Source organism: Camponotus floridanus, unplaced genomic scaffold (assembly GCF_003227725.1).
Source record: "Camponotus floridanus strain SB8 unplaced genomic scaffold, Cflo_v7.5 scaffold24, whole genome shotgun sequence".
Lineage (NCBI taxonomy): Eukaryota > Metazoa > Arthropoda > Insecta > Hymenoptera > Formicidae > Camponotus > Camponotus floridanus.
In genome coordinates this window covers 926,963-938,732 of record NW_020229370.1, presented here as the reverse complement: position 1 = coordinate 938,732, position 11,770 = coordinate 926,963, and the positions used below count along the sequence as shown (strand labels likewise).

At 32.7% G+C, this 11,770-nt stretch overlaps 1 protein-coding gene and 1 long non-coding RNA gene across 3 annotated transcripts; both read left to right on the top strand.

Moving 5' to 3' along the window:
- The first annotated feature begins 356 nt into the window (after positions 1-356).
- Positions 357-4,169, top strand: LOC105249243 (serine/threonine-protein kinase PAK mbt). Of its 2 annotated transcripts, none has more exons than XM_011254564.3 (7): positions 357-589; positions 917-1,286; positions 1,464-1,848; positions 2,154-2,567; positions 2,666-3,198; positions 3,471-3,624; positions 3,761-4,169. In XM_011254564.3, exons 2-7 carry the CDS (start codon positions 922-924, stop codon positions 3,920-3,922), a joined length of 2,013 nt encoding a protein of 670 aa, XP_011252866.1. In that variant the 5' UTR covers positions 357-589; positions 917-921; the 3' UTR covers positions 3,923-4,169. The 2 variants fall into 2 exon arrangements, with proteins under 2 accessions (XP_011252866.1, XP_011252865.1); XM_011254563.3 differs by having other exon boundaries at positions 914-1,286; positions 3,761-4,168.
- A 3,842-nt stretch (positions 4,170-8,011) lies between these two features.
- On the top strand, positions 8,012-9,984 carry LOC105249244. The gene is made up of 3 exons (XR_889034.3): positions 8,012-8,078; positions 8,862-9,138; positions 9,535-9,984. It is a non-coding gene; the product is annotated as an uncharacterized LOC105249244 (long non-coding RNA).
- Positions 9,985-11,770: the final 1,786 nt, after the last annotated feature.

The window sequence follows — 11,770 nt, the reverse complement described above, 5'->3', positions numbered from 1 at the left end:
ATTCTTCCCATTGCTTTAATCGCTAATTAATTCAACGTTCGTTCAAGAGACAATCGGGAGGCGTATCTCCTTGAAATTAAAAAGATACAGGTGTGCGACTCTCTCTAAGCATAAGTTCATCGAACCGGAACGATCGCGCGTTAAAACGCTCGATGAATTTTCGCGCGATCGCTCTTTTACCTCGATCTCATCAAATCGCTTTCTCTCGTACTCTCTCCGTCTACCGTTTCCGGTCCGCTTTATTCCGCTCGCGCAGGTGCGACCGCGTACTATATCACCTCGATCACGTGTGCTCAGCGCGCGCGCGCGCGCTCACACACGTTTCAGCAAATTGTCATGAACTAAATGCCGCGAAAGATTCGTAAGCTTACCGCGTGGTGCGCCGGTGTGCGATCTGTCGAGAATGGATGAATGGCGTATTTACGTGTTTTAACGCGCAGCATCGCCTATGTTTCGCCGCTGTATCGCTTGTCCGCGCACCACGTCCCGTTCTGAGATTTTCCACGAGGAAGAGAGCCCTAGGCGCGACAATCAAGCCAGGCGGACGGGCCTCGGTGGAGCTACGTTGCAGAAATCGCATCGTCGTTCGGTAGGCGTTGCTGCTGTCATTTGGCTTCCTCCTCGCTACGCGCTATTTTTTCACCAATTTCACGCCACTCCCGCGGCTCGCACGCGTGATAAGCCTCCCCCCGTAACGTGGATCGCTGATCTTCGGTGTCGGCGAGAAATGCTCGCGGGGGATGCCGCGATGGCGGAACAGGCGTGTGCGATCTGACAGCTGTAAAATCGTGTGCTTTCGTCTCCTATTTTTATGTAGACAGATGATAGACGATGTAGATGGAATTATCGTTATTATATATTCTATTTACGCCGGTTTCTAGTAGATAGTACGCTGATGATTGTTTTCTTGAAGCAGGGACAATGTTTACCAAGAAGAAAAAGAAACCACAGATCTCCACACCGACCAACTTTGAGCACAGGGTGCATACCGGATTTGACAAACGTGAGGGCAAGTTTGTCGGACTACCACTCCAATGGGCTTCGATAGTTGGGAATAATCAGATTCTAAAATCAACCAACAGACCACTGCCACTGGTCGACCCTAGCGAGATCACACCTACTGAGATCCTCGATTTGAAGACTATTGTAAGAGGACACGATCCTAGAATAAATAGACCACTTGTCAACGAGAAAATTGTCGAGAATGGTTTGCCTAAGACCAGTACAGTTGCTCGTTCCAATTCCCTACGCTCTTCGAGTCCACCACGACTCAGGAAAGATTACAGGTATTTTTAATAACTTTAATAGAAACTATTAACTTACTGAAGATTAACATTGTAAATAGTGTTATATAATAGTTGATATAAATAAATGAAGCAGTTTCATATTTACTATGAATAATTTTTAGATACTTATAGCTTTTTTGATGAAATTAATGATTATAATATAATTATATCTTGCAGGCATACAAGCAATCTTCCACCATCCGTCCCCGAAGGCCAGGAAGTACCTTCGAATATAAATCAAGGCTTTGTAAATTTTAGCAAGCCACCTAACTACATTGATAAATTGAGACAGAATTCTCCGAGCGTTGGAAGCGGATTAAGTTCCAGCATGCAGAACATGATACCAAACCTTCAAAATCTTAATCCTAATATGCAATCATCGCCAAACTTAACTCATTCTGGATCAAATGTACCAAATCTATCGATAAATTTCCAAAACCTAAGTCCTATTATTAATTCACAAGCTCCAGTACAAAGTCCAAATAATCCCCAATTTCCAGATCCAGAATTTCATAGACTAAATTCTCAAATGACATCAGCTCAATATAATGGCAATGTACAGGTAATTAATCATACGATATTGCATAATTGTATTTAGCTTCTTTATATAATATTTTTACATTTATAATCTCTTTATAAAATAATTTAATAATATAATATCTTATTCCTCTTAAGCGATAGTTACATATATCAAGTAAAATCATCTCAATTAACTCAATTTATTGCAACAAGAGGCAATCTAAAATTATTTCAAAAATTAAAACGTGAATGTAATATTACCTCTTGTATTCTAAGACAAGGACATGTGTATATTTGTTAATATACAACATGACTAATGTAATAATATTATTTTATTTATTTATTTAGGGTTCATCTATAGAGGCATCGAGAGAACATCAAGTGAGTCAAAATGTGTTATTACACAAGTTACAGCCAAAAATCTCGCCAGTAGGTTCAATAGCCTCGCAAAGACCATTGAGTCAATTGAGTTCACATAACATTAATAAATATCCTCAGGCATATAATATGCCTGAAAATCCATCTAACCTCCAGTCACATTTGAAGAAACCAATGGAAACCTCTCAATCAATGCATAATTTATCAAAGCCAAGCATATCGTCTACAGTATCAGGTAGCAGTTCTACTCCAGATCAAAATCAAAACATGAAGAGTGCTGTCTCTTCAGGAAACTTGGCGGTTGGTACAAGTGCAAATAATGCCAACAAACAAACGGATCAGAGACTTACACATGAACAGTTTAGGGCTGCTTTACAGATGGTGGTATGTAGGATTTTTATTCTCAAAGAATTTATCTATTACATTACAATAAATATACATTAAATGTGTAATATATTTACATATCTTATATATGTATTTAGGTAAGCCAAGGTGATCCAAGAGAAAACTTAGAGAATTTCCTGAAGATCGGCGAAGGCAGTACAGGAACCGTATGCATAGCTACAGATAAGAGTACAAATCGTCAAGTTGCAGTTAAGAAAATGGACTTGAGGAAACAACAAAGACGCGAATTACTTTTCAACGAGGTTGTCATTATGAGAGACTATCATCATCCAAATATAGTCGAAATGTATGATAGTTTCTTGGTAGACGATGAATTGTGGGTCGTAATGGAGTATCTCGAGGGAGGTGCGCTAACTGATATTGTAACACACTCAAGGATGGACGAAAGTCAAATAGCCACAGTGTGTTCTCAGTGCCTTAAACCACTGGCGTACTTACACTCGCAGGGTGTTATACACAGGGATATTAAGTCGGATTCGATATTACTTACGGCAGATGGCAGAGTAAAACTGTCAGATTTTGGTTTCTGTGCTCAAGTCTCTCAAGAATTACCAAAGCGAAAGTCTCTTGTAGGAACCCCATATTGGATGAGTCCCGAAGTCATATCAAGGTATCTTGAATTTATATTATTTACTTTTAAAACTAAATGCAATAAATTTTATGTTTATTTTTATTATACTTGATCACTATAGAAAAATTATACGAGTAATACTTTTCTATTAATTTTGTAATTCTCTCTTCATAAAACTTTCATTTTTTAAAAAATCAAAATAAAAGAAATAGCTCTTCTATTAGTATGTAAAGCTTTAAATATTATGGTTATTTCACACAATTGTTAGACAAATATAAAACCAAAAATGTTAACTGTATATTCATTTACAGGTTGCCATATGGACCTGAAGTGGATATCTGGTCATTAGGAATAATGATCATTGAGATGATTGATGGCGAGCCACCATTTTTCAATGAACCACCTCTACAAGCTATGAGACGCATCAGGGATATGCCGCCACCAAAATTAAAGAATTTTCACAAAGTAATATTATCTTTCTCATCAAATTAGACATAACATTAAAGATTCCTATCTTTATTATTAATATACACATGCGTGTGGTTTAATATTTTAAAATATAATTGTAAATTCAAAATATGAACAACATTTTGTCTTGCAGGTTAGTCCACGTCTTCAAGGTTTTCTTGAACGAATGCTTGTGCGCGACCCGGCACAACGGGCCACGGCAGCTGAATTATTGCAACATCCATTCCTCAGGCAAGCTCAAAGCCCTAGTATTTTGATTCCATTAATGAGAGGTGCCAGGCATACAAATTGTTGAGTTACAATACTTTTGTAAGTTAGAATGTTAGTCAAGGTGGATTTTGATTACAAGAGTAATCATATCCTTAACGAGATATTATCGTTATCCTATTGCAGCTTGTGTTAAAGTTGCAGCTTTTAGCAGTCTATGAGTTAGTTCAGAAGTTTTGACTTCTAAACTCTTATATGCAGGACTTCAAGGTCTTTTTCTTCTTTTTTTCTTTTTTATGATAGGCACGATCGATTTAGAGAATATAATATTTATACAGTTTCAGAGAGAGATAATTTAATTGTAAATATTTAAACGATGTAGTTTAAATATGTCATTTCTGCCTCTGATTTTATACTTTAAATTCTTTACTACTTTAAAGTCTAGATGTGTGCAAAAATTTAAAATAATAAAATTTTAGAATATTGAGTTTCTAATATCATATTGAGTCACATGTAACTAATATAATGAATTTTTATAATTTATAAAAATTTAAATAAGAAATATAAAAAAAAAAACATTTAATTGGCATTGATATTAGAAAAATATCAAAAAAATCGAGAAGAAATATTACTTTGAAGCCAAAGCCTTATTCGTAGCTTAGTTTCTCTTAGAGTTTTGTAAAACTTAAGATTCTAATATAAATCAATCTCTTTAATCCGTGCCTTATATATTTATGTAATAAATTTTTTTCTTTATTTTTATAACTATTTTTGAAAAGTATTCTACACAAGAAAAATCTTAAAAAAAAATTATTATTTTCGAATTTTACATTCCACTCGAGTCTGAGACAGCTTGTGTTTGTAAGTATTATTTTTAAAATAAGCTATTACATTCCTGCATTATTTTATGCATATATATTATATTAATTTTGCATTTATATGAGAATACGAGACATACTATGTCAAAACATTCCTTAAGTATTGGCACTGCCTGCTTAATCCACAGTAATAATTTTAATTTTATGATAAATAGTTCTAACTTTGAGATATTTATAAAACGAATTTTTTTTCACCTAAGTGCCTTAAGCACTAACGCAACAATTAACTTTTTTTGCAAAATAATAGTATTGTTTGTATAAAGTATTCAAATAATTTTTTATTATTATTATTATTTTCATAAATTATGAATAATTTATTATAAATTTATAGGAATTTGCAGTTAAATTTAGACAGTATGTTTTGTTTCATTTTTCTAAGTAATATCATTATACGCATTAATTTATACATTAATTGTGAACTTTTGTAATATTTTACTTTCATTATTTCCTAAAAAGTATAAACGTTCTGAAAAGCGTAAACAACTGGTTATATGGAAAGCTTTAAAAATTAGAATGTATATTTGATTATTGTCTTTTATACAACTGTTGCACATAATTAGATTACTTAAACAAGCATTTTATGTATTTGAGAACAGGGTTATGATATATATTATTTAAAATAAATAGTCTGAATATATAAATATGAAAAGTGTATGTAGATCCATATAGAAATGCTTGTATTTGATAAGAAAATTTATCATTTTCCAATACATCATTAGTATATGTAAAAAAATATCAGGAATGTTACATAGTAACATATATAGAAGGCAGAAAATCGTGATCCTTTGATAGTAATAAATTGTGTACATGTAAGATGTATATTTTTTTAAATCATGTAATTTTTTGTATTGATTGAGATTATTATGTATCGTAATTTTAATTAGGAATTTGTGAATTTTACAATTTCTCTATTGCAGTTTAATTTAAGAATTACACATAGAGAACAGTCTATTATATACTTATCATCTGTATATTTTGGCTATTGACATAATATTTCTAACCATGCGATTTTTTAATTGAAATTATTACATGTCGTTTATCAAAGTGACTATGTGATTCTAAATCTAATCTATAGACTCCAAAAGCAATGACAGTTAACAAAATTTTTGAAAGTATGAAAATATGTTGAGGAACAATGTATAAAATCTGCAATCGTATTAGATAGATCTGTTATACTCGCCATATATTTAAGCCTTATAATATTATTTTACCTTATAATATTATAATCAAGCTAAAAAGATCACCGTATTTCTTATACATTTAGAAGCTATTCTGTAGAATATAAAAAGTCAAGAAGAAGGAATAGGGCTAATAAAATAGAAGCAATAAATAAATGCATTTATATTGTGTAAAAATTTTCTTTAATAATAATGAATAATGTATGTCTTTTCTTCAACATAAAAAGCTAAATAACATACTCTTTTTTTATTTAATCAGCTTTTATGAGCCCTAATCCTTTTTGATTTTTTATATTCAATATATTTTTTGTTTTTACTTATTCTGTATATAATAGAAATTCAAATACCAGCGTGATTTGATTAAATGAACGCCATATTGGCAAATTTTAAATGTATTATAGTGTCCAAAATTTGTTTATTACATATGTGCAGGATTATTGTACACATGTTGTACATTTATTACGTAATAAAGAATCTATTTACAAGAAAACATATCTATATAAAAAATTCCAATAAGCGTTTTCAATGTTACTGACAAATTTCGAACATGTATGTTATAATTCTTTACGTTATAATCTTTCAGTTAATTAGTATGATGATTAAAATATGGGATTGTTTTGTCATATAAAAATATTTTTTAATTTCTTTCTAAAATATAATCATTTACGTATATTTGCACATAATTTTATTTCATACATAATTATGCTGGTTATAGCGTTATCTGTCTTATCGACGTACATGTGTTATCAATTGTATAAAATAAGATATTTACATTATCATATAATTAATATAAGAATATAAACATTTATCATACTCGAGCAAAGTTTATATCCAAAAATTTAAAAGAAACTTAAAATTATGACTGGTATAAGCGATAGAAAGTAAAAAAAAGAGAGAGAAAACAAATACTTGCAAGAGTATAGAATACTTTTGTAAGTAAAAACAACGAATATAACACTCTTGTATGTAATAAACATGAGAGAGAGATGAAATTAGATTACGAAACTTTGTGCCCACTATAAAAATCGATTAAAAAAAATTAAATGCTTAGGAAGTGATTAAAAAAAATTAAATGCTTAGGAAATGATTAAAAAAAATTAAATGCCGAGGAAATGATTAAAAAAAATTAAATGCTTAGAAAATGATTTAAAAAAATTAAATGCTCAGGAAGATATTGACTATCAACAGCAGGTATCCGATTGTTTTAACTTACTTTAATGACTACTATTGCACATTTGTGTTTAAGTATCTTTTTTCTAGGAGGAAATAAGAAGATATAGAAAAAAACAAGAACAACTGAAAAGTTTTAAGAGATTAAAAAGAAAGGTATTCTAAGAAGATTCGTTTCAAATAATTTTATCCTAAAAGTACATATCATTATCGAATTAAACAAATTTAATAAATTTATTAGATAAATTTTACAATATTGTTAAAATTGTTCTCTCTTTTTCTTTATTAAAAAATTAATAATTTATATTTCGTTGTTTTAAAAATTTCATTTATGCCTCGTTTTTAAATTTCTTGCTTTTTCATTTAAATGGACATTGGAAATAATGATACTAATTTATAATTGTATCTAGTACACAATTAAATCAAAGCTGCAAGTAAATATCGAATATACATACATAAAATAGAAAAGAATTCGTGAATCCTTCTTATGAGTAATCAAATATTTTAATTAAATCACGAATTCTTAATTTTCATGAATTCTCTTGAAAAGAGAAAATTTTCGTTTCTGTTTTTTCACGAAATTCGTGGAAATAAATTTCTATCGCTACTCTATTTTTTAACCGATGTCACGGTCACGCGGTTTCCCTCACGTGATCTTCGACCGAGATTTCAGAGGTGTCTTTTAACGCGTCGAAAGAATCCACGTCGCCGGGAGTCGTCGTTACTCAACTCTCCCTCCACGACCAGCGGACGTCGTCGTATGCGATTTGCTGTTACCATGCGGCACATTCCAGGCTGAAAGGCGTTCTACAACGGCCATCGTCGATTGGTCCAACGCAACGACGAGCCCCTGGCTGACCGGAATGACCTTCGCATACTGGTCCGATCCATTGGCGCCACTTAAGATCCTTGCGTAGATGGAACGTGCAACGGCATCATTTATAATAGCTCGCTTTAATCGAGAAACCCGTCTTCTTTTTTTTTTCTTTATACACCTCTCTTCTAAATCTAGTGCGCGGTAAGTAGTACGAGTGAAAATAGACGTGGCCGAGGATGTCCCATGGCCGCAAACCAGCGACGAAGAAAGATGTTCGGCGCGAAATGTTTTCGTCGAAATTGACGAAACGCCTCGAAGCCCATGTCTGTTTGCTTCCGCTGATTTATCGTATGATAAGCACGATACGCAAAAGTCCAATCATTTGCGTAATATTCAAGGTTGAATATTTCAGCGAGACGCAATATCGCGGGCGATTTTGTAAATTCAAGCTCTGACATCGAATGTTTTTTTTTTTTTCAATCAAAATTATAATATATATATAATGTAACTCGTGTCGTTTCTCTTTCGTAAAGCTATTTTTTACGTAGCAATTTTAGTTCTATTTTTCAGTCTTTCGATTATGTAATTAAAAATTCAACATCGATTTAATTCAATACTGAATATTACTTGGCGATTTGATATTATCTGATATCGTCTGATATCATCTGCCTTTTTATCTCTTACATTAATTTTTATATGAATCTATTTTTGGAAGAATTTTATCTCCAACGGTATTGTTTGCGTCGATGTATAAATTTCATCAAATTATTTTGTTCAAAGAATATACTACAGCGAAAATACTACTGAAAATCGTGTCAATATCAAGAACTGATGCATATTGATGTGTCAGTTAGCAAAAACATATCATGCTCTTTAAAATATTATCATACAATACTGACCGTCTACATTTTAATGAATATTTCATTTTAATAAATTATTTTAATTGTCCCTCAGAATTTCTAATTTCAATTTCTCGTCCCGTAGTAGATCCAATCGCCACGCCAATGTAACGCGACATGGTAACAGGATGCTCGTCTGCTCTACTATCGGCGACATAATGTAACGATACATCGTGATAAAAGAGCGATGAGAGATTCGTGGAGTGAGCCGGAATTTTTTGGGATCGAGCCCTTGATGAAGAGAACCCGCGAACATCTGCCACGAGGCCACGTGACAAATGTCACGCAGACGAAAGTGCCGGGAAGATGGTCCAAGCACGATCATCATCGACGTGATGTCGATCCACGCATTATTTCGTCATGTATGTATTATAAGAAACTCCATCATAAGCACTCTTCGAATGCAGACAGAATATTATATACTTCTACATCCTACTTCCTTGAATAATGGAAGTTTGGAACTTTCCCTGGCGATCCTGGGGATGAATGCGTTTAAGAATTAGATTCATTATTGATAACAATCCTGATCCTTTTTTCGATATAGATTTTCCTTGTGTATACAATATTTTTTTCTATTTTTTTTCAATGTAAACTTTGATCGCGCAAACTGTTTTGGCGAGTCACGATTGTCGTTTTTTCGCGTTATCGCATTTCCGCGTGTATGTGTGTGTCCTTCTTACGGACGGTCAAATAAAAATTCATAATGACGGTAATAGAATGTACGTGCGTGACGCAACAATATTGAATTTTATTAGCAGGATAGAAGCGGAACGCAACAACCAATGGGAACGTCGCTTCCGCGGAGGCTCGACCGGCTCGACCCGACTTCCATCACGTTCGTCGAGAGATCCCTGTGGCCGGCCGTTTCTTTCAAGGAGAATCGAGTTGTGGGAAAGTTGTATGCCCGGCTGTCGGCTGATAAAGTTGGCCGTTTATATCGCCTCGCTGGAATATTACGTTATTGCGCATAGAGATAGCCAAGTATTAAATTTCAAAGTTTACAGCGCTGTAAAAAACGAATTTGCACACGATCGCTCGATCTGATCGTTCAATGATATTTATATATTTATAATTGCATAAATGATTTATCAATGCGCGATTATTATACACTTGACTTTCAAGTAGATTCCAAAACGGGAAACGCTATATATTGTCTTATTGTATTAAAAAAATTCCAATTTTCTCAAGTAGATATGTTTCCATACATGTATATTTTCTCAGTATTAATCAGAAATTAAATTTTATAAGATAGAAAGATGAAAGATAAATAAGTAAAACTGTTTTTTAAAAGTTTCTTTCCCTCTCGTGGGGGGAAAAGTCGTAAAAGATGCAAATGAATTATGCAAATAAATTATAAAACTCGGTGGAATATCACGTAGCTCTCTCTTACGTAACTAAGATAGAAACAATGTAAGGCAGTAGTTTTTATCGCGTTTTATGCACTTGCATTATAGAAAATCATATGTATATATGTGCAAAAATGAATATATTATGAATATATATTAATGCAAATTATATAAGTATTAAAAAAATTCACAACGCTAGTATAGATGTCTCTTTATGAACTTTATATCCATATTTGTATTAGCGTGAAAAATCTTTAATTATTAATTATTTATTATTATTTTTTATTATTATTTTACTATTATTATTATTAATTATTATTATTATTTTATTCATTATTAGTAATTATTATTAACCTTTTTAATAATTTTATATATATACATAATTTGTGGCATAAAATATAATTTTTATAAAATTATTAAATGGTTATAAAATACCGATATCTTCTGATACTGATTTGTGAACGTTTGTGTTTTTTCCTCGATCTGGACCCGGCTATTTTTAGGAAGTTTAGGGAGCTATTTATGAAACGTATGCCATATAATCAATGGCAGATGTGAACTTGAATCGCATTTTACAAATTTCGCTCCGCCTTCCTTCCTGTGAAATGGGTGCGAATGAACGTAGAGACAAAGGATCTTTCTCCTACCTACGTCTGTACGGAAAGTTTCCAAGTATTTGCGTCAGCGCCGTTTAACGCCTTTCATCGGAGAGCCTCGCCCATGTTTCTTTCCTTCCTCAGCATCGGTCGCCATGTCTGTATATCTCTCAGCAGTACGAACACAAGTCAGAGATCGTGTTATTACAATAATATGCGTACTCGCATTGAGTACACGCGATAAAATTAACAATCCAGAAGCATTAGCATCTCGCGATCTCGAAAATTTCATAAAACCTGTGGCTATAAATTGAGATAATCAGCAGCAACGACAACGTGTAATTATATCGTATAGCAATGACTGTAATTACTCCTGCATTATACCGTTACACGAGATTGTAATTATCATTACAAAATAATCTGCTGAGGCAAAATCCATCTGGAATTCACTAAGATTGTTATCTATTCATACAATCCTGAGAGAGAGAGACGCAGTTCGCAGCAAAGCTCTTACCTTTGAAAGTTCTTCTCATTCGCGAAAGTTACCTTGCATTATACAGGACCGGTTTTTCAGCAATGTTGATTGACTGCCTAAGTTTGTCTCCGACCAGCGACAGAGAGATTTAGCTACAAGCCGAGTTTGTGTAGTTAACCGACATTGACGTAAAACCAGTCCTAAATACGGTGCAGCTATAATAACGTGTGGCAATATTTTCGTGCTGAAGAAACGTCACTCTATGCGATTTGACGTGTATACCGTCGATCTACAAAGTAAATTCATTCAAAACTATCTGTCAATCGAGAAGATGAGATAAATAATAATAAATAATATCCTGGCAAACAAACATCTGAAATGATATGATATATCAAATTGTATCTCGAATCTAATCTATATACATTATCCTGTAATTCTAATAGTAAATTGATTTTTATCAGACATATTTAAGCACATTTTTCGTTTGCTGCAATTTGTTATATCGATGCATTTTCTTGAATGAAATCAGTGTGTTGTCACTAAAAAAAATGAATAATCATTGTGATAGTCTCAGTAT